The sequence below is a fragment of the Hesperophylax consimilis genome, chromosome 7 (genome assembly GCF_061612785.1).
Source record: "Hesperophylax consimilis isolate HC1 chromosome 7, BYU_Hcon_1.0, whole genome shotgun sequence".
Taxonomy (NCBI): Eukaryota; Metazoa; Arthropoda; class Insecta; order Trichoptera; family Limnephilidae; genus Hesperophylax; species Hesperophylax consimilis.
The window spans coordinates 7,031,926-7,057,116 of NC_142842.1; the positions used below are offsets into that span (position 1 = coordinate 7,031,926).

Here is a 25,191-nt window from a genome sequence, read left to right on the forward strand (position 1 = left end):
TGAGAATGCCAACATTTTTATAAATCCCAACCAGGAATTATTAGATTCCTGGTCAAATAAAATTTTACACGCAAAACACTTCAATTATCTCAACCAAACGTATGTTGACAAATTTTCGTAAAACAAATGGTTGAGTATTGGAGAGTTGAGCGCAGAAATAGAAGGATTTATGTTTGCCATTCAGGATAGAGTCATTAATACTAAAAATTATAGAAAGCATATAATCAAAGATACAAATCAAATAGATGATTTGTGTAGAAAATGTTTGGCTTTTCCGGAAACTATAGAACATATTATATCGGGATGTTCTATATTAGCACCGTCCGAGTATACATTTAGGCACAATCAAGTTTTAAAAATAATTCACCAAAATTTGGTAATTAAACATAACTTGATTGACTGCCGTAATATAGTACCATATTATGAATACGAACCAAATTCATTTTTAGAAAACGAATTTTATAAAATATATTATGATAAAACTATACTAACACAATGTTTGCGGGGGGTTTTTTAATCAATCTACGCCGTAAAGCGGGCAATTTTTATCATGTTCGCGCACAAAATTCCGTTTCATGTAAAATAGCTATAACTTCTGAACTATTGATCAAATTTAAATAAAATTTTCAGTATTTTACCTTATTTGAAATTTTTTATCATGATCTGGTCACAAATTTTTATATTTTTGAAGAAACAATTACGATATATAAGTTTAAATTTAAAAAAATTGAAAAAACTGCACTTTTGTCGTATTGTCTATTTAGTCATTTTATGCACATTCAACAAAGTATATATATTTTTTTAAATACACACCACTAAACACTAATATTGTTTGAAAGTATGAAATCGTTGGAAACAATTCCCTTCATGTAAAGGTACATCATAGAATTTACACACGTACCGGGTTTTGCTAAGTATTTTGTGTACCGCGCACACACGACATCGCTTTCGCAGATTCTTATTTTTACCAGGGCCTTCAATCTTTTCCAATATATGTTTTAGCATATCCATCGATAGTCTTCCTGGACGATCAGATTTTGAAGATTTTTTTCGGATACCAGATGTTGATGGTGTTGGTTCCGGGTCTTGACTATTATCTGACGAAATCTCAGCCACCCAGTGCTCTGCGATTTCCTTAAAAAATTGTTTATATTTTATTTTCCTTTCTTTTACGGAGTTGTACACAACAAATGAGTTGAATAATGCACAATTTATTATATACATTGCTAGCCTTTTTGTCCATTTAGTGGTTTTTCGTAAAATAGAATAATACGAAAGATATTGGTCTGCTAGGTCAATGCCTTTCATATATTTATTGTAATCGATTATCATTACCGTAGTCCATTTTATAGGGTATTTTTATGAAAAAATATCCCTTTATTATGTAACAAATAAATTTTCGAGCACAGCACACAAATACTTTGTACGAGATTTTTAAAGCGGAATGTAGACAGAAAAGAAAATAGAGAACGTCTTGAACGAAACAATATCGCTTTAACAGTGAAGAAATATAAAGATTTAAAAAAAAAACGAAATATTTATCTTACAGTTATTTTATTTCAAGTGCATGTTTTATGACCACAGTCGGCCGGCCACCCGACTCAATTCCACGAATTGCCAGGTACCTAGTACACATGTCACGAGAGCTGACGCATAATTTTTACTTCACAGAGTAACCAACATCATACGTTACTCGTAATATATTGTTACTCTAAGTGTACCTACAACGCATTTTGGCGTCTCCCGCGCTTTACCAATAGTGTACAAATACGAAAAACGCTTTTAAGCGTCTCCCGCAAACAATGTGTTAACAGACCGAGCGATTAGTCATAACAGACCCGATATAGTTTTACATGACAAAATTAAAAAAATAACTTATATCATTGATGTCGCTATACCAAATTCCTGTAATATTCAAAAATCTGTTAGCGAAAAAATAAGAAAATACACAGATTTAGGAAATGAAATAAAAAGAATTTGGCATTCTCAGACTATAAAAATATTACCATTCGTTATTTCGGCTACTGGCATTATATCTAGCTCTCTAATTAAAAATTAAGGCGTATTAGATCTATCAAAAAATTTATATATAAAGATGCAAAAGTCGGTCATTTTGAATACATGTAGGATAACAAAAGATTTTTTAAATATTTATGTTGAGGGATCAGTAGGATTTATAGGCCCTGTTAGAAGTTCTACCGAGCCGAACGAACCCTCTGATATGAAAATATCTGGAGACGGTGAATTTTTTTCCCATTTGATATCTGGTGAGTTGACGTGTTGTTGTTCTTGTATTGTTTTGTATTTATTTTACTTATATAATGCACTTACATAGTGTTGATTGACTAGCTGATCATTTGTGGAAAAGTGAGTGGAAGGGTTTAGTTTTTCCTATGGGGAAGATTTAACCCGGACAACAAAATCGGAAGCGTAAATTAAATCCTCAGCACGGGAGATCCCAGTGAGGATATCATTATATCTATTTGTTACAAAAAAAAAATAATAAAACACTATTATTATTATTATTATTTTTATGAACACGTGTCCCGACATCCTAATAACATGTTCGTGTTTTACCGACGGTTTGTTAGGAAACCTGTCATTTCATTCGTCAAAGGTCTGCACTGTCTGCAGTCCCGTTTTTAACAGGAATACGAATAATTTGACTAGATTTTTAATAAATCCGTATTTTTTTCCGTGTGGGTTTTAACATTCTCGGATTCACCCTGATGGTGTTATTCTCCAGTACATTTCTCTCTAAACAATGATACGTATCTAGATCACGGCCAGCTTCAAAGGCCGACAAATCCGCAGAGGGCTTCTAAGGTTTCCTTTTTTAATATATCATCAGCAGGAAATAGAAAAATGCCTATTTAGCTCGGAAGGTCATCATTCCAAACGCAGAAGAATTCCATTCAGAACCATTAGCAACAACTTCTCAAAAGTCATGTTTTATTTAAGCCTTGCTGTTTTACAGAGCAATGACAGCAGCTATGACTGTCATTGTCATAGCTGCTGTCATTGTCGCTTATTTATTTGTGTCAGTAAACCCTTCAATGGTAACCCTTTAGTGGTCTTTGACGCCACATACGGAGAAAATGAGCAAATGCTGATTTATTAAAATCAGGCCATTTCCTGTTAAACTTTTGTACGTTCCTAATATATAGTAATACACGCAATCCATGCAGTTGCTTTTGCCCTGATAATATATAATGACGAAATGCGAAAATATAACGATTTTTATGAACACGTATTCCGACATGGCGATATCACATTTCTTTTTTACTAAAAGTTTAACAGAATACCTATCAATTCATTCGATAAGAGCCTGCAGTCGGCTTAGCCGGATTAAGCATAATTTGAAGAGATTCTTAATAAATTAGCAATATCAGTAAGTTTTCTCCGTGTAGGTACTTAAACAAGATGATCCCATTTGGTATTTTGAACAGCGCACAAGTGTCTCAACTGCCCAAAGCCAGTGGGGAGGGGGGGAATGAGATGGGGAAGAGAATGGAAAAGGTTGGAAAGAAAGATTTATTCTTATATTGTTTATTTTTTATTACAATGTACAGCGTTTTATTTCCTTTAAATTGTAGTTTATTATTATTTATTTAAGTTTTAATCCAGTGGGACTGGGAGGATAGTGCAATCCCAGTCTGCCATATTAGATGAAATGCAGTAAAACAGGGAAACAATAAAATAAAGTAAAAAGTTATAAAAATGGAAATAAGATAAAACAAAGAGAAAAAAATATTAGGCAGGTACATAAACATAAAATTAAAATATAAATCAAAAATAAAATAGTCATATAAATAGGTAATACAATATAAACAATTAGATTAAATAGTTTAGTTGCAGATTTCTTTGAAGTATTAAAAAGATAAACCGTTGTAGTTAATTTAAAATGTGTTTCATGGCCAATGGGTCTGGCTCTGCGATGCACTTACTAATAAACTGAACACATTTGCTATAATCTGTAATCATGTCATGAAATATTTAAAAGCAAATATTATTATCGTTACCTCCGTTCATAATAATGTTCACAGTGTCTTTTTACAAAAATGTTCAAACTTTGTAAATATTCTGTGATACAATATTTATGTTATGAAAACAACTTGTTAGCAGAAGGGTAATAATACCCCTAAGCAGCGTTTCCCAATGAAATTTAGAACAGAACCCTCAAGAGGAACGGCTGCGCGACATTTTTTATACAAAACATAATGGATTTGAGTCCAAAATACCCAACTGGTAGTTAAGAGGAAGCTACAAGCCAAAATGTGTATATTCTTGTTATGCCTTATAGCGCCACGAATATAGGTAATAGACATTAAAATCGCTTGACAAACGGAGTCTAGAAACGCTCGATTTCAAGCGCCAAAGTGGTTTTTATTTATTTTGTGAACATATTTTCAAGAAATAACTCCCACCTATGTATAGTAAGTTCCTCTCGTCAAGTTTTGTAACTCATCGGGATTGCTCTAGCAAGAAATAAAAATAGTACAAAAATAATAAAAAAATACAACCTCTATCCAATCATCTAATCTAATAATTTAAAGTAATCAAGGGAAACTGTCACAAAAAATCTTAGTCACAATATTGTATCTTTTTAAAGTCGTTTCTTTTATGCGTTCATACATTTCTATTGAAAAAAAAAAATTTTAGTAGCTTACATTTATATTTTTTATTGAGTAATTAATGATTTTATTTTAATTCTACTCAAGGGAAACGATGGGAAAAGCTTCAATTTATCTAAAGCATATTTGTTGGTATTCATAATGTAAACCAATTCCTAATAAAGATTACTCGAAAATAGTGATTTAGCACTAAGCTTCGCCTTAAACAGAAAAACTATCTTTTCCTTATATAATATAATGACGAAATGAAACAATATTCGAATTTTTATGAACACGTGTTCCGACATCCTAATAACATATTCTTGTTTTACAGACAGTTTGATAGGAAATCTGTCAATTCATTCGTTAAAAGCCTGCAGTCCCGTTTTTAACAGGAATATGAATAATTTGACAAGATTTTTAATAAATTAGTAATATTTTTTATCAGTAAGTTTCCTCCGTGTATGGTATCTTTTATGAATATGGAGGTAGTGTAAAAAATATTTTTTTTTTAACAATACTTTTAGTTTGTTGCATGAAAGATACTCGTTCGCCTGATATACCTCAATCTTGAATAACTTTTGATGTGTTCTTTTTTTTACTTCTCTTTTTTCGCGGAAACTTTAATTTCGCCTCCCCATTTGGGAAACGCTGCGCTTATGTATTCTTTAAATCCCCTTGTCATAAAATATTTACCTTTCTAAATTGATTCGTCTGTCAACCGAGTATGCTTTACGTTATCATTTTAGGTCAAATTGTTATATATACACCCATTGTTTCAATATAAAAAAACATCCACGAACAGTAAATAAATTTTCCCCATTTTTATTTTGATGTATCGTGTCCGAAAACTCTAGTACAAACCGGAAACTGAATCTCTATCAGGTTTGGTTTGAGTAAATCGAGTCCAAAAATGGAGTATTTTTAGGTCGAATTTGTAAAAAAAATCGGTCGCTAGGGGATTAATATCAACGATTTTTTTAACCCTTTGATTACTAAAAAAATTAAAAAAAAAAATGACATGCTCATATCGATTTTTTCGGGTTCTCCACTTTTCCGCTTGTACTATGAGTTTCCGGACACTGTGACATATATTTTTAACAGTGATAACTTTGTGAAATGTTAGCCGAAACCACCTATGTGTAATTCGTTTGAGGGTGGAAGATACGGTTCCATGATAACTCAACACACCTTTGATGAAAAAAAAATAAATCTATAAATCTTACCTATTTAATCTACTTTTTGTTTCATCACTTTTCACTACTTTATATCACTTTTAAAGGTGTGTTGAATTGTCATTTTGGTACATACCGGTAACCAGATAAAATAGAAAAGTGATAAATTAATTACTAAGGTTTTATGAGTTTCTTTTTTTCATCACTTTTCTTCAATGTTCTATTTTGTCTCGTCTGTTGTACTTTTTGTTCTGTCGTTTTTACTTTCTTCTTCTCTTCCATTTCTTTCGCTATATAACATACAGATAGACACTTTTGACTTTTCAGTCGGTGGCGTCGCCATATTTTGAATTCATTAGTTCCTTTTTTGACTATCTGCAAAGTTAAGTGTAGCCAAAATTGAAGATTACAAAGAACCAGCCCTTAGTCAGAAAGGCACTTAAAAAACTGAGTCAAATTATTGTAAAGATTTTATATTTAATGTAATACATAATTAAAATTGTTTTTAATCTTATTTTTTTGTCTGTTTGGTCCCACAGTGCATGCAGGCCTATGCAGAGTATGAGATAATGAACGGTGCGTATGACATATCGTGCCCGGATTCACGCTGCCCGAGGAAGGGGGTCATGGCGCAGCCGGAAGTTGAGGCACTCGTCTGCCCGGACCTAGTCGACAAGCACCGCAAGTTCAGGCTGAACCATGGTAACTATCACTTCACAATTATTATATCGTTGTCTGGAGTCATCGGTCTAAAATATCGAAGACTGTTGTAAAACTATAATATTATAGATTAGGAAATATTTTTCTTTTTCCAGTCTAAACTAACCTAATCTGCTATCAAAAATTTCTTAATGCGACACAAGACTCTAATAATGGGGATTTGCTCAAGGTTCATATTTTAGTTCATGCCGACGAATTCGTAACTATAATATCTTTTTTTTCAGACCAATACCCGTGAATATGAAATATTTTTATTAATATTGAAGATTAATAAAATAAAACAGTACCTTGCCCTTGAAAATTTTTTAAAACATTTTTCAACTATAAAATTAGCGATAAGCACCAAATTTTTATTTTTCTAGACGATGAATTAGTAACTTCCCGAGATATTCAGTTGGAAACATCTGATATTTTAGTAAACATTTATCAGAATTAATTCAAATAAACCCCGTGGAATATCAATTTTTTTGTCCTGTCGGGGCTATTTCGACCGCAGGTCTGTCCAATATGCCAGGCTGCGCGCAGAATATTTTTGTACAAGCCTTTTTCCGACTTTATTTTAGGGTATTGTGTCGTCTTAACCCGTACAATCTAACAATATATATTAACCCATAGAGGCCGGCAAGAAACCACAATAATAAAAACATTTGTTTGTTAAAGCCAACAAGTAGACAATACCATACTTGATGAAGTGACATTTTTATTTTTGTCTTTAACAAACCTATTATAAGTAATATCCGTAGGTAAAATTAATGTCTAAGGATGACACTGCAATTGCAGTGGTTTGTACCGTGCATGGGCACGATAAACTCAAAGCTCTAGCCCCTAGGGGTTAATAATAGTGTAAAATTTGTGAGTATTATTTACTGCAGTACAGTTACCCCATAATCTTTGAAATGCCGAGTTCCCGTGACTTTAACACCTTTGTCGTATGCCGAGGGCAAAAATCCCACAAACTGAAAGCATTGTTTTCAGATTACTATATGGATACGCCGGCACTGGACGGATACAAATTTTTCGTATCCAATGGATACTTTTGGCACTTGCGAAGTTAAAAGGGGTTGACAGTTTGTTACTAAATTTAATAGAGGTGATAATACTGTTAAAGTAAAATCATACGAGGAAATCAACAACATTTTAATCCTTTCCATGAAGAATTGTATTGTGGAGAATAGAACCACACTCAACTTTTTGTTAATGTGATCCTTGACTCAATATTGGATTCTCTTGATCGTGCCTTGTCTTATTGTTGCTTCTTCAACTTTTTTGTCCTTTCATCTGCGCTTCATATGGTTTATTCTCCTAGGATACCATTCTTAACCCCTCCAGTGTTTTAGGGTCGTATATGACCGGGCATCCATATTTTATAAAATTGGTTTTATCTTTTTCTCTATCATGCGGAAATACTTAATTTTTTTGACGTTAGAAAGAGATATAATAATTCTTTCCAGTTTGCCTCAAATATTTATACTGGAATCTATTAATAAAATACTAAAAATATATCTAACAATGGGTTTAACATTAAAAAATATTTTTTATTATATTAACTAGATAAAAGAGAAGGTACAGTTTTCTTACAAATTCCCCGAACAAAACGAATGTATGATTTGAGATTTTTACGGCCAAAGGTATTATAGTGATTTGTTTTTGGGGTATTATGCCGTGTTCAGATTACACATCTGACCTGATGATGGACACTGCAATGCTGTCCGAAACGTTGGCTAAAGAAGGAGGTGGCGCAACACGGCATAATACCCCAAAAACAAATCACTATAAAACGAATGTGTTTTCGAAATATCGAGTTCTCTCAATTTTTCTATGATTGGAGTAAAAATGTGGTAAGCCTTTTTGACAAGTATTTTACATTTGATATTAAAATTTTACTATTTAGAAATAATTTTATCTAGTTTCTTAAACAGAATTTGGTTTAACGGAAAATTTAAAAATAAGATGTGTATAGCGCATCTGAAATACCCAGAAAATATTGCAAACTGTACAAAAGTAATGAAATTACTGAAGGGTTAATCTTGTTCATTATGCTTCCATCAGCTTCTTGTTGGATCTCCTCATTACTATTAGACTCATATAAGGTTCTAGTACTCATACCTAAGCGGTTTCGTTTACAATTCAAATATGCACACTGTCGTTTTCCAATACTGCTTATTCACTCCACTCTACTTAATTTCATTGATATTTTCTACTTCTTGAAAGGCTTAGTTTTACTTGAAATTCTCTATCCTACATCACTTACCATTTATTGATCTGGTTATTTGCTGTACGGGGGAATGTGTCAGAGCTAACTAATGAGATGAGGTAATGGATGGAAATAACATAGTCATAAACCTTTTTCAGTTATTTGTCTTTATTTCTTACACTTTGTATTTATATGTGTCCTAGGATAGATGTGAATTATGCTTGATGAATGTGAAAGGTTAAGAGCCATTATTCAATATCGCACCAATGCTCTAATGGCTTTGTATTTTTTAGAGAATAGATGTAAGAATTCATGGCCCATTTACCTCATTACTCGTGTCCTCCAAACTACAATACTTGTTCATAAATATTATAATATACATGCGAAAATGTCCATAAAAGTCACATATGGCATCTTTCTTGGAGAAACCAAAATCTATCATAGATTAATTATTTTTCTGTTCAAAGGGACTGTCAGGGCCGTATTTGGGATCTGTAGACCCCGAGGCTGCGGTGTGTGGGCCCTACTGGGGTTCTGGGAGGTAAAACAAGGAGTTCTCTGCTGGAATTTTTTTGAAAATTATCTTGCAAAAAATGGATTTCAGAGTAATTTTCTAACTAAAAACCTAAAAAGAAACATTTCAAATTTATTTTTACACTATAGAGAACATGACTATACTGTTGATAAAATGATAAGATAAATATGAAAAGAATTGAAAATCATTAGGGTATTCTGATCAACTAATATACTAAAAAAGACCACACAATTGAGATTCATGTAGGTCTTATATTTCCAAATATGCAAAATCAATATTTTATTTTTAAAAATTTAAATGGTTGATGTAGTGCTGTAATTTAAGCCACATGAATGTAATGAGAATACTGGAGCCAGTAGACCTGAATATTTAGGTGAAGAACTGGTTGATTTAGCTCTGTTATTTAAGTACAGGGCCGCCGAGAGGGCACGTTAGCCAAGTCCGAAACTTGGGGCCCGGGCCTAAGGGGGGCCCGGGACGGGGCCCGGATATTTTACTAAAAAATGCCAATGACACTAGGAACGGACGTGGGCCGGGCGCCCAGGCCCGCACGCTCCGTAGGCCCAACTGTCAGAGCGTGTTCACAAACAGCACACAGCTATAATATGCGAGGGATAGCGTATTTTTGGCATAACGTTCACCGTACATTCCAAATTGGAATATATGGCGAGCGATATGCTGAATTACGTCATCCCACGCATGTGTGTGAACACGCTCTCAGAGCGTGCCACTCACAGCTCAAGCTACAAGCACGCCATGCCGGCCGGCCCGCTGTGGGAGGGGCGATGCAGCCGCCCGCTTTATTTAAAATATTTATTAGTTCTTTATAGTTATCTCCAATTAAGTATATAAGTGTATCATCGGCAAATAGTCGTACTTTGCATTTTGAAAATATTTTCACCATGTCATTAGTATAGACTTATAGAGTATGAACAATAGGGGTCCAAGGATCGATCACTGCGGTACTCCTAATTTATTTTCCATTGGTTTTGAAAATTGATTATTTATTTTTGTTACCTGTTTTCTGTCTTTCAAATATAATAATTTAATTTAGCCTCAAGATATCTTGATTAACGAAGAATATGTAAATACACACAAACAAGAAACACAAGTATTTTATTTTGAGTATTCACCAAAACTTTTTAAACATTTCCATTGAATAATTATGCTAAATTCGAATGATTGGTATAATGGTATAATAAAAGGTAATGAAGTAGTATTCCTAGCAGTAGCAGGTAAGCATGAACTTATTAATTGTTATCTCACCCCCCCCCCCCCGGTAAGTTGTGGGGAGGGGGCCCGGTATAGTCTACTAGACTTGGGGCCCAGATTAGCTGTCGGCGGCCCTGTTTAAGTAACATGAATGTAATAAGAATTCTGGAGCCAGTAGACCTGAAGATTTGGGTGAAGAACTGGTTGATGTAGCAACTGCAATTTGAGCCATGAGAATGTAATGAGAATACTGGAGCCACTAGATATGAAGAACTTTTTAAGAATGGCCATAGAGTGTTTTGAAGAGCTACTCAAAATGGTGACATCATTAATCCAAAAACAGGATACCATACTGCGAGAATCAAAAAAAAAGCAAATTGACGCCAAAAGCAACACGATTTCACTACACACTGGGTGAATCACTCTCGCCGACCTGATATCGTGTGGTCGCCCATCTCGATTTCTGAGTTAGAGGAATAATAATAGTTATTGCACCGATCTGTCTACTCTCCCAATGATCAAGGAAGCGATCTAGGGTGCTCCCCTCCACTGCCTCTGTATTGCCACCTTTTACAGGGAGGTGTGTAATTCCTTTTAGTGTGCAAAGGCACTCCTTAGTTACACATTATGCGAGAATTTGAATCGATTTTTTATCAATATTATTCAGAATTTTAGATTAGTCAAAATATAAAATATCTCGGAATTTTTTTAAAGTAAAGGATGTATGACACCATCATATCAGTGTTTGAAAAACATGGCATTGACAAAAGGTCATTTCATACTCGTACGCATTACATTAGAACTTATAATAGGTACTTAATTTTGCACACGGAGTCATTATTATGAGGCCGAAGGAAATGAGGGATCTAAAACCGATCCTTCCAGATCATTGAATAGTATGGGCAGAATGGTGGTATGGTGGAAGATGATTACTGAATGGTAGTATGAACAGAATGGTAGTATGGTGGAAAATGATTACTGAATGTTAGTGTGGGCAGAATGGTGGTATGGTGGAAGATGATTACTGAATGTTAGTATGGGCAGAATGGTGGTATAGTGGAAGATGATTACTGAATGTTAGTATGGGCAGAATGGTGGTATAGTGGAAGATGATTACTGAATGTTAGTGTGGGCAGAATGGTGGTATGGTGGAAGATGATTACTGAATGTTAGTATGGGCAGAATGGTGGTATAGTGGAAGATGATTACTGAATGTTAGTATGGGCAGAATGGTGGTATAGTGGAAGATGATTACTGAATGTTAGTATGGGCAGAATGGTGGTATAGTGGAAGATGATTACTGAATGTTAGTATGGTGGTATAGTGGAAGATGATTACTGAATGTTAGTATGGGCAGAATGGTGGTATGGTGGAAGATGATTACTGAATGTTAGTATGGGCAGAATGGTGGTATAGTGGAAGATGATTACTGAATGTTAGTATGGGCAGAATGGTGGTATAGTGGAAGATGATTACTGAATGTTAGTATGGGCAGAATGGTGGTATAGTGGAAGATGATTACTGAATGTTAGTATGGGCAGAATGGTGGTATGGTGGAAGATGATTACTGAATGTTAGTATGGGCAGAATGGTGGTATGGTGGAAGATGATTACTGAATGTTAGTATGGGCAGAATGGTGGTATAGTGGAAGATGATTACTGAATGTTAGTATGGGCAGAATGGTGGTATAGTGGAAGATGATTACTGAATGTTAGTGTGGGCAGAATGGTGGTATGGTGGAAGATGATTACTGAATGTTAGTATGGGCAGAATGGTGGTATAGTGGAAGATGATTACTGAATGTTAGTATGGGCAGAATGGTGGTATAGTGGAAGATGATTACTGAATGTTAGTATGGTGGTATAGTGGAAGATGATTACTGAATGTTAGTATGGGCAGAATGGTGGTATGGTGGAAGATGATTACTGAATGGTAATATGGGCAGATTGGTAGTATGGTGGAAAATGTTTACTGAATAGTATATATATTTAAACCAATCTCAAGCAGCGTTTTAATGCTGAATTGTAGTCTTCTATCAAGGTGATACTGAATGTATCATCTATCATCCACTCTGGACCACAGGCATTAAAAATTGTTAATTTACAGTCATTTTGTTTTATTACAAACACATTTTATAAAGGTTCCCAATCTCTTTCAATGTTGCTTAACTTTGTCACCAATGTCATGTTGTATGCTGCTGTACCCGTCACCAATTTAAAGTAGTATCTCTTCTAGAACTAAACTTCTCTTCTAAAGTATTAAAGAACATAAATACATATTATTAAAATAAATATTGGAAAGTCCAATTATGTCCTGTGCGTGTGAACTGTATCTAAATTGCTGTAATAAACAACAAACAGTGTTAATCTCAACTGACTTACCAGGTAAATATGTTCCTGTATATTATCTTCCTGTACTAAATATAAATAAATAAAAATAATAACATGTACATTCTAGTATCGCGTTCATCTATCAAATGCATTGTACATATAGTTTTGTATTAGTGATCGACCAACCGGTGGATGCAATCTGTTAGCCATAAATTGATAATAGTTTGGCTAGTCTATAGTTAGTAATAACAAAGATCATTGTAGAAATGTATTATATATTTGTACAGCGCCCTTGAGGTGAGTTTGCACAAAAACGGCGCTGCACAAATCTTCTAAAATATTATTATTAGTGTAAATTTTTCAGGCATATATTTTTTTTCCATTATTTCTGGCTTTCACCCTTTAAGGGTGTTCTTGGCCATCATTTAAAATTATTGAGAAATGAAAGGTGAATTTAAATATTAATTTTATTTAAATAGGCAAATTTCAAAATTATGATGAAGATTGGGGTCTAGTTCAGACTTAGAAGAGATGAGATGTTGAATGTAGGGAAGGCAATTTTAGATAAGGCTTGATAGAAGAGAGGATATTTGTTTAGAGAGGTACAACCAAAAAATATGTGATTTAAAGTTGTGATTTATTAAAAACAATATTTTAAATTAGGTTTCTCTTATCATAATTCTCAAGAATTAATAATGATAATAGAATCCTGCAATCATTGAATTGACACAGCGATTAAGATATTTATTATGATTCATGCAAATAATAATGTTTTTTTTTTTAGATTATTGGTTGCAAAATATCTAGACTGTTTGATCCTGTTGGTTTGCAATCAAATACATAGAAGGAAATTATTTCTTATGTAATCTTCGAGGGTGTTGTGTGGAGTTACTTTTTGATGAAAGGATGGAGTGAACCTGGGTTTATCTTTTAAAGCCGTTTTCTCAGGATCTAAATTTCTAAAGCTCTGTTTTCATGTTTTCAACAATGGTTTTTGGCAATCATGATAAATAATTTTTTTTTTGAAAAATTGTGGCCCAACAGACTCATGTTGATGGGAAGAAACACAGTGACTGTCAAATCATTACACAGCCGAACTGTTTAACACAAGAATGAGTTGTAGAAGTGATCCGTTCTTATGTGACAAATATCAACGCGTTTGGCGTGTTTTTTGACTGCACGGGTGCCGAAGGGATCAATGACGCCAGTTCCTCGAAGCATCTTCCATCCATATATCGGTGGAACAAGGACAGCATTCCCATCCTAATCTAGAGTACTATACTCTCTTGTGAATTTTAGCATTCTTTTATGGAGTTTTGTAATCCTTTACAGAGATTCATTCTCCTTAATTGCAACGCTTTTATAATTGACTTTTCTATATTTTATATGCACTTTAATATGCATTTTAAATCACTCTGGAGACATGCGAAGTTACTAGAATTTTTGAAATGGATATCGAAACCCACTAATAATCTGTTTATATAAAGAAGATTGTCTGTGGCGGGAGGACACCGGGTTTTGATTTGTTGATTTTGGATTTGAATTGTAAACAAATCTACCGTTTTATTCCGAGGTTGATGAAATTTTGCACACTTGACCTTCGAAACAAGAGGAAGGTCACTGTTTACGTCTGATTTCGAAAAACTCTTTGTAAAGCCCGGACAGCACCGGGGATTTCAACTATTGTTATAAAAACTTTCTGCCTAATAATAAAGCAAGCAAAACAATTATTATGTTTTGTCATAATGATATATCAAGGTTGTTCATTCGTTTGCACTATGTTTTTAAAATTCAGTTTGATAATCAATAACATTTTATTAAAAATGCTATTTATATATTACAAATAGCTTACTTGCAAGCAATGCATATTATTTTCAATAAAAAATATTTCACTTGTAATTATAGAAATGTGATTTATCCACAGGACAAAACAATTGCACTACGATGATAAATATTATTTTTATGATGTCTAAGCATATTTTAATAACTTTTGCTTATGAGAAATGCACACAACTATGTTTATTAATACAAATACAACCCACAATAAAAATACACATTAAATATTTTACTGTTAGGTTTCTGACCCTTGTGGTCTCATTTCAACTTTAAAAATACCTTGATGTATCTTTTTAATATGTCATAACAGTCACCTATCTTGAAATTAACGCAATGTTTGCAGGAGACAGTTAAACGCGTCTTTTGGGTACTGTTGGTAGAGAGCGGAAAATGAACTTGGAATTAACACAATGTTTGCACAAGACGCTTAAACGCGTCTTTTGGGTGGTGTTGGTAGAGAGTGGGAGACGCTTTAAAGTGTTTTTTTGTATTTTCGTGCTATTGGTAGACCGTGGGAAACTCCAAAACGTGTTGTTATTCTGTGAAGTAAAAAGTATGCCCCAGATCCCATGAGACGTGTACTAGGTACCCGGCAAGTTGTAGAGTTATTGCATTATTGAATGCGTAGAGTTATTGCCGGGTTTAATTCGGGTCGAAATTATAACATAATGGTAACATTTCTTTTTTATCTTTACATTTCTTCAGTGTTGTAGCGATATTCTTTGGTTCAAGATATTCTCCATTTTCGTTTCTGCCTCCATTCTGCTTTTACAAATTATTTTTATTAAAAAAATATTACTTTAATTTTAATTTCTTGCAAACATCTAGCATTACAAAACGTAATTTCTTGCGCAAATCAGAAAAAATTTCCCGCCTTACGGAGTGGATTGATAAAAAAACCACCTGCGATCATTGTGTTAACAGAATTATGTTGTTTTTAAAACTAAATAAATTCCAGTGGTATTTGCAGAATTTATTATAACTCAGGATGGGTTATTTCATAGAATTTGTACAATTCATCAAATTTCAACGTTCATTTTCGGGTTCAGCGAAAGTCCTATTCAAGTTCTGGTATTATATCATTATAGGCCAGTTACTTGAAAATTAACTTTGAAATTTGAAGAATTGTTTAAATTTTCTGAAACAACCTGTCCTTAATGTGGTTGGTTACTAGTAATAAATTTATATACTTTATGGCTAAACTTTCGTAAATGTCAAACAAGTAGGTACTCTGAACTATTGTGTTAATGTCTTCTCATTCACTTGGAAAATACTTCAACTTAAGTGTTTTATTAATGTCGATTTTCCAAAGTAGGTACCAGTATTCAAATGTGGCAGACAACTAACATGTGCTGAGCCAAATTTTCAATTATTAAGTTCCCACTTGACTTTATACTTTAAAGTGGATAAAAAAAAAAAAACATTTTGAACTGGTATAAACGCTTATCATTTTTAAATAACACTTGTTTTAATCTTAACAGACTGAAAATGTTTGTAATTTCTGTTTATAAAGGAGTGAAAATACAAGGAAAATTGCAAAAAATCAATGAACCAATTCAAACAGTTTATTTATCATTTAATGATTGTGTAGGTGCATCTCAAGATAAAAGGTGTTATGTGTAAACGCATTGTACGTTATAATCTACGCATTCACAATAGGCGTTAATTTATTAAAAAAAAATTTGCATGTTAAAATATTGAAGCGAATTATTTGTTTGCGTCCGTGCATACGCAATATGAATATGAATAAATAGTTGAGTCTGTACAAAAATTCAATGCTTTCAAGGAAGGCATACAAATACAAAAATGTATGGGTGATTCAATCCAATATTGTATTTGTGTGCCTTTCATGAAAGAATTGAGTTTTTGTACAGACAAAACTATTAATTCATATTCATATTGCGTATGCATGGACGCAAACAAATAATTCGTACAATATTGGAATGAATCACCGATACAGTACTGTATTTGTATGCCTTTCCTGAAAAAATTGAGTTTTTATAAGGAAAAACTATTTATTTGTATACACATTGCGTATGTACGGGCGCAAACAATAATTTGTCTTAATATTTTAAAGCATAACTTGCAAAAAGTGTATTTTAATAAAATAATTAAACTAACGTCATCTCTGAATGCGTAGATTATAAAATTCGTTATGTTTACCCTTGAGGGTAAACTTGATTTTTTTAAATTACTTAATTTTGGTAATAAACACCTTTTACAAGTTATCCTTCAAAATATTAGGATTAATTGTTTGTTTGCGCCTGTACGTATGGTATGTGAATATGAATATATAGTTTTGTCCATATTAAAACTCCATTCTTTCAAGAAAGCCTATAATGAAAAGTTTATAAACTGATACAAACGAGTACTCTTGCCTCACACACCCTTTGTACGAATATTTTCATTGTTTCATGTTGAGCTTTGTAAATCTATATACCTAGTGTTTTATTGAATATTTATATTTTTTATTCTGCTAAATATATCGATAACCACAAAAATTATATTATCTCATACTTTGTTTCCTCCTTTTTTAAATTAAAAAATAGAACAAAACCCCATCCTAAAATCAAACCATTTTTACCAATATTCAATTTATAGTACCAACCTACCTATAGAGAAAATAAATTAATTCCAATTAGGTACTTGTTGCAATATTATTAGTTCCATTATTTTGAATCTGTTTATATTCCAAGTTTCTATTTCGGAAACCATCTACTAACCTACCCAATATTCAAATCACATTTGTTCCGAGTAGGTACCTTCTGTAAAAATATATTAATTTTGTTTCCCCGTTAATTCCAGAGGTGGCAATGGATGGCGGTCGCGCTTTCTGTCCCCGTGTTGGTTGTGAAACTGTCTGCCGGGTTCCCGGCGGCTGTGGGGGGGCGGGCATCGTGTCAGCGGGCCCCGGCAGTGTGGCCCCGCAAGCAGTCCGTTGCCCCACGTGTGATCATCACTTTTGCAGCGCGTGCACTAATCAGGTATGAACACTTATTCATAGATTTTTTTTTTAACAATGAATGAACGAAGGACGTTTATAAAAATTAATACTACATAATTATTATTGTATAGTATGAACGTACCCTACATACTTGTACTGTCAGTACAGATTAACTATAAGACATTAAAGTCTTGGAACCTTACCAAAATGACTCCACAGCAGCTGTCAAAACATTATCATGTGAACAAGTATATTTTTATTTATAGAAATAATGTTCCCGCCTCAATAACAATGCGTTAGTTAGCTTCTATGTTAGGGTTTTGGGACAATTTTGATCTCAGACAATATTTTCAAACTGTGGAAATCAATGACGTTACAATACATCTTGATACGTTATTGTCTCACAAACTCAAGATAAAATGAGGCAAGTAAGAAACACTCTGTTTCCAGTAAATTTTTAATTCAAACATTGTTCATGTGTGACAAAGATAGACATTCAAGAATATGTGCAGATGGACAAAATAAACGATAGAGGGCAGCATTTTCGTATTTGCGTTTAATACTACATTCTACATCATGGGTGTGACTGAGATAACAAGATATGCTTACTCGCATGCACTATAAGACGCACACGGTTACAACACTAGGTTGTCCTTATACTCATGTGTTGCTACAATCGCTATATCACTTTCTCTAGTAGCGCTGAAAATCTTTAGGAAACAATCGAAATAATTGTTTTTTTATAATAATAAAATAATTAGTGTGTATTTACGAATGAAATCTTATTTTATGGCTAATACTAGTGTTTTTGGTAATGAAAATATTTTTTCATCGCACAAGAGGTATCACACGACCTTACGCGTGGCATTTTAGTAGTAAAAGTATTGAATCAAAAGCAATACAATCGTCTTGCTTTTGGCTTGCCACTTTGAGATTTCTAATCATATTTGATTGAAACATACGTAATTTACATTCTGCGTAGAATGAATAGCCACGAACTTGGAGCATATATTTTATTATACATGTAATTATCTATGGCAACAGTGGTTTTTTTTTTCTGTAAAAAGTGAATAACATTAATCCTGATTTAATACCTTGCCAAACAACAAATTTCCCACAAAATTCTATGTTTTGAACACTAAGCTGCTCACCTTTTAATTTGTTTTATTTTTTTTATTTATTTAAATATGAAAGCGGATAAACAGGTTAAATTGGGTTTTTTTATGAAATTCGCAAACAGTGTGCTGATTTAAACAACAAAAATATGCGCAGTGAAAATAATAAAATAATCCCAGCCTAAAGAATTTCAAATGTAGGTACAAATTATTATGTAATTTTGATGATGATGTCATCATAGAATATCAATTTTGTTTATCTTGATTAAATTTAGATTCATAAATTATTTTACTTATGAACACTGAAAGGGAGTGTTTTAACTCTTGGTGTGCCAAAGCTGAATTTTCACCTCCCGTCAGCTGATTCTATTTTCGTAATAACTTATATATTCATTTAACTTATATTATTTATAACAAAAAGAACTAATACGAAAACCAGCAAAGAAATAAAATACAGAAATTATAAAAAATATAACAGTGAAAGGTTAATTGAACTTCTGGGTGATATGAATGAACTTCATCAAATGGAATTTAATGAAAAGTCTAAATCATTAATAAATAACCTTCAAGAAGTAATCGACAAGTTAATACCAATCCAAACTACTAAAATAAGAGGAACAAATAAATGGTATAACATAAAACTACAATCAATACAATATGAAAGAGATAGAATGTACAAAATTGCAAAAATCTCAAGAAACTCACAAGACTGGAAAGCATTCAAAAATGCAAGAAATAAATACTCAAAACAACTGAAAGTTTGTAAGAACGATTACTTCAAAAATAAAATTATCTGTGAAAAAGGAGACACTAAAAAAATGTGGAAAACCATAAAAGGATTAATGCAAACTGAAGATAAAGGGATGAAACATGACATTGAATTTCCACATCAGATACAGGGTAGCATACAGAACTGCTTCAACAAATATTTTGTAAACAGCATAACGGAATTACATCAGAGTATACCAATACTGAAGGAAGACAACCGCGTGAGAAATGTTCCCCTAAACCGAGAAAAACTTGTGTTTAAAGAGATTGATGAAACATATCTTTTACAGATTCTAAACAGCACCAAATCAAAAGAGAGTCCAGATGGAATAAGTTTTACAGTTTTAAGGGATGCAATGCCAGTGATAGGACCTCATCTACTGAACATAATAAATGAATCGTTAAGAAGTGGAAAATTTCCAAACACATGGAAAACATCTATTGTGATCCCGATTCCGAAAGTTGTTAATACCAGAAAATGTGAAGAATTTAGACCTATAAATATGTTACCAAAATACGAACAGGTACTAGAAATTGTAATAAAGAAACAACTCGTTGAGTATTTGGAAAAACATCATATATTATGTGACGAACAATCAGGATTCCGTAATAATAACTCTTGTGAAGCTGCAATAAACATTGTGATTGATACATGGAAGAAAGAAACAGATAATAAAAAAATCACCATTGCAGCATTCTTAGATTTTAAAAGAGCATTTGAAACGATAGAAAGGAAAAAACTTTTGGAAAAATTAGAAGATATAGGTCTTTCTGAAGTAGCTCTAAATCTTTTCAAAGAATATCTCCATGAAAGAAAACAGGTAACAAAAGTGGAAAGCTCAGAATCAGAACCGATAGAAAATAACCTCGGTGTTCCACAAGGGTCGGTATTAGGTCCAATTCTATTCATTATTTACATTAATGATATAATTAAAACCATAAAACATTGCAAAATTAGATTATTTGCAGACGATACATTAATCTATATTTCATGTGAAGAGTACACAGATGCAATCAATAAATTAAATGAAGACCTTCAAAATATAGCGAAATGGCTGAAATTAAACAAATTAAAACTGAATGTCAACAAAACAAAATATATGGAAATAGGCAACAAAACGCATAACACAGAGTTAAAATTGACAATTAATGACGAAAAAATTGAAAAAGTAAATGAAATTAAGTACCTAGGTGTGATACTAGATTCAAAACTAACTTTCGCAGCAAATTTTGAATATGTGCTAAAGAAGGTATCTAAAAAAGTCAATTTTCTTAGAAGATTAAGAAATAAACTAAATGGAAACACTACAGAGCTGATTTATAAAACTATAGTTGCTCCACATTTAGATTATTGCTCTACTATGTTATATTTGGCCAATGAAGGAAACTTGAACAAGCTAGATGTTATACAGAATAGAGCTATGAGATGTATACTAGGAAAAGGAAAATACGCAAGCATAGATCAAATGAGAGAACAGCTAAATTGGATTTCTATAAAAAAGAGACTATTATATAATGTGTTAATTTTTGTACATAAAATCATGAACAACCAAATGCCAAAATATTTTAAGGATGAAATTGTTTTTAATAGAGATGTTCATAATTACGAAACCAGAAATGTAAATAGGATTAGATTGCCACATATGAAAAAAACAAAATCACAGAACTGCCTAATGTACAAAGGACTAAAAATGTATGATGAAATGCCTGAAAGTCTGAAGAATGAAGGAAGAATGAATGTATTTAAAAAGAAATGTTATATTTATTGTAAAAATATGTAAAATTACAAAATGAAATATGATCTTGTTTATATTAGTTTATATTCAAATGTATAAACTAACTCAATAAATAATAAAAAAAAAAAAAAAAAAATATTTAAACAAGTTCTGCTGTTAACAAATTATTATAAGCAATAATTAGTCGTCTGAAATATCAATACAAATTTAAAATATCTCCCGAGTAAAAATAAATGCCGCCGACGGGAATTGAACCCGCGCCTTCTGATGTCCGGTCAGGTGCTCTGGACCACTGAGCTACGTCGGCTTATTTCCAACACGCCAAATAATTCAATATGTACTAGTACTTCAATCAACAATTACTGCTTATTATATTTTTTCACCTGTAAACAACCAACTTTATTTTTGTAGAAAAGGCGTTGTTAGTGCTAAATTTCGCACTAGATGGCGTTGAGACATATTATATCTACATTTGTGGTGAAATATTGCTTATAATAATTTGTTATCCTTTATGCTATGCATAAAACCTTGTCTTATAAACATTAGTTTATCATTAAAAAAATAATAAGTTCTGCTGTGTAATTATTACTAAGCGTGACGGCTGTTTCGCCCTCTTAAGTTATTATTCAACTGTGGTGAAGTCACTTACAGACAATGAGAACAAAGAGATTTATTTTTATTATCCACGCCATTATTGATTTTCGAGTAAATATCAGAAAATATTAATGTTTATTTCCATTATAGATTTCCGAGTAAATATTAATGGTTATTACCATTATTGATTTCTGAGTAAATATCAGAAAATATTAATGGTTATTACCATTATTGATTTCCAAGTAAATATTATAAAATAAATGGTTGTTACCATTATTGATTTCTGAGTAAATATCAGAAAACATTAATGGTTATTACCATTTTTGAATTCCGAGTAAATATCAGAAAATATTAATGGTTATTACCATTTTTGATTTCCAAGTACGAGGGTGGTCCGAAAAGTTTCCGGCATAACAAGTTTTTTTTTTTTTTATTTTCCTACATAGTCTCCTTGTAACTCTACACATTTCCCCCAGCGATGCTCCCATCTCTCTAACCCGTCCAAATAGTACTAGGCGTTTTTCTCTGCAAAATAATTGTTCACAAAGGTGATTGCCTCCTCATTTGACGAAAATCTCTGTCCTCCGAGCGCAGCTTTTAGATGAACAAAAAATAAGTCGCTTGGGGCTAGATCTGGTGAGTAAGGCCAGATTTTTGCCATGGCAACCGCTAAGGTGTGAGACGGCGCGTTGTCTTGGTGAAACAGGATTTTCTGCAAATGTGGCCGTTTTTCCACAATTTCAGCCTTCAGCTTGTCAAAAAATGATGCATAGTATGTTATCCTGTAATAGTTTTTCCTTTTTGAAGATAATCAATTAAGATAACTCCATGACTATCCCAAAAAACAGTCGCCATCACTTACCCAGCCGAGAAAACAGTTTTTGCTTTTTTTGGAGCCGGTTCCCCCTTTGCAGTCCACTGTTTTGACTGTATTTTTGTTTCGGGCGTATAATGGTGTATCCAAGTTTCATCTACAGTAATTAATCGGCACCAAAAATCGGATTTATTGCACCTAAACTGCGCCAATAGAGCGTTGGAAATGTTCATTCGAACACGTTTTTGGTCTAATGTGAGCAAACGCGGCACCCAACGCGCGGACAGCCTTCTCATGTCTAAATCTTGATTTAATATATGACAGACACGTTCTTTGGACGTTTCATAACCTCTGCTATCTCTCTCACATTGATTCGGCGGTCGTCTAACACTATTTGGTGAAGTTTAGCAATGTTATCGTCAGTAGTTGAAGTTTTTGGACGTCCCGAACGTTCATCGTCTCCCAAGCTCTTACGGCCACGTTTAAATTCAGCTGCCCAAAATTTCACTGTGGTAAATGATGGTGCAGAGTCCCCATACACAGAGTCCAACTCATCTTTGATTTGCGTAGGCGTATTGCCTTTCAAAAACAAAAATTCAATAACAGCTCGATACTCAATTTTTAACATTTTGCACAAAAACACACACATCGACTTACTCAAATGACTGTCAACTAAAAACTGCACATCCAAAATGGCCGAAACTTTGGTGAGTAACTGTCAAAAGATGCACAGCTATATTCACTAGCTTTTATTGACGAGTACCGCCATCTTTGCGTTGAGGTTGGAAACTTTTCAAACCACCCTCGTAAATATCAGAAAATATTAATGGTTATTACCCTATAAAGTGTCCCACAATTATTGTATTGTTTAATTTTGAATAAAGGTCATTAAAGTAAGGAGTTTCCAAATTAATAATTTTGGTGATATTATTTTATGTATTATTTTACATTGTTATTATTATTACTTGAGGTGATTTCTCACGAAAACGGAGCTATATAAATTAGCCAAATATTATTCTTATGTTCTATAATAATTGAACTCTGCCAGCTATCTTTGGTACTATTCAGTATTTCCCAAAAATTCTAAAAAGTTTTGTCCTCAGCATGCATAATTAATATGATACATAAAAAAACATTAAATATGGTTGTAGGAGACTCATGGGTATTTCGCCATTAATGTGAAAATTCACCCAATGCTCCCTAAAAATAAATTCCAGGTAATTTACTAATCACTAGTTGGAAGCCTTGTTGGTATATGTACATATCCTAATAACCATTTTAAAATCCGGGACATAAGATTTATTATAATGTTTTAATTGTAATTATCATATTGCCCCAGCTTATTATATAACTCAGTTAGGACCGGTTGTTTCGGAGAATTTGAACAATTCATCAAATTTCAACGTTAATTTGCGAGTTCTGTGAAAGATATTTTCTAGTTCTGTTATTATTTCAGTTTTGTCAAGCAACTAGCCTATAATGATATAATATCAGAACTTGAATAGGACTTTCAGAGAACTCGCAAATTAACGTTGAAATTTGATGAATTGTTCAAATTCTCCGAAACAACCCGTCCTTAATGTAACCCATATAATGAAGAGTCTTGTGTATTTAAATAATGTTTTCTGTCATTTTTTTTTTTTTTTTTAAAAAGAAACAAACATTCCCGGGTTACGAATAACCTGACAATATTTTAAAATCTCCTACTACCACCACAGTAAGCGGAAAATGTTGCTTGTGTTGTGATGGAGGACTTAGCCAGCCGAGGAATTGAACACGGTACGCCTGGGTGGGACCCAAACGCGATGTCAACTCGGCCACCGACCGGTCCATGTCCTCATTAGATGGTTATGGAAGGTTTTGATTGCACAGCTTAGTGTAGCATTAGCTGTTAGGTATGTTTCTACGCAAGTAAATTCATTACACCTAAGCTTGGGTTCAGCTGTTTTTTTGCGATATCGCCTGATACTGATATATTTGTCTGCCGGTATTATGATATTTTCACTGTTCCCAGATATTAGGATAAAATATGCCGCGGACGGAAGTGTTGCGAAATTTGTCGAACTAGATACTTTAATCAAAATAATAAGGTAGGTACTGTAGTCACTTGTTGAAGTGAATCAATCTGATATATTGTTTTCAATCATGATTATTTTTTTAATTCAGTGATTTCTTGATACCAATTAAAACAATTGAATAATTTGTATTTGTGCATTTTTACCACTGTATAGGTAAATCATCAAATTATTCTTATTTATTATCATAGATTATTGACCAAAACAAATTTATTTTTACAAAACATTAAAATGTTTCCCGTAATTACTTTTAAACTCATTCGTAAATTTCGAAGTAGGTCATAAATAATTTCAATATAATACCTAAAAGTATCAGATCTTAGAGCATGGCGTTCAGCAGGCGTTGGAACTTGGAACGATATAGGGACACTGATAATCGTTATCAAAAAATATTATTCCCATACCGACGATATCAAATATTTGGTAATATCAAATATCAGCTGGATTATAGTTACGTTCCAGGCAACCTGAATATCGCATATATCCGGTATCGATATATCTGGCAGTATCACAATATTTTAACTGTTAG

General features: G+C 32.9%; 1 protein-coding gene across 3 annotated transcripts in view; it reads left to right on the top strand.

Annotated features, from left to right (window-relative positions):
* Positions 1-25,191, top strand: part of LOC149422246 (uncharacterized) — a 202,839-nt gene that overhangs the window by 172,439 nt on the left and 5,209 nt on the right. For all 3 annotated transcript variants that reach the window (XM_089633177.1, XM_089633175.1, XM_089633176.1), the window contains exons 5-6: positions 6,328-6,490; positions 17,422-17,600. In XM_089633177.1, coding sequence (XP_089489303.1) covers positions 6,328-6,490; positions 17,422-17,600 — 342 coding nt within the window. The remainder of the gene's footprint in view (positions 1-6,327; positions 6,491-17,421; positions 17,601-25,191) is intronic.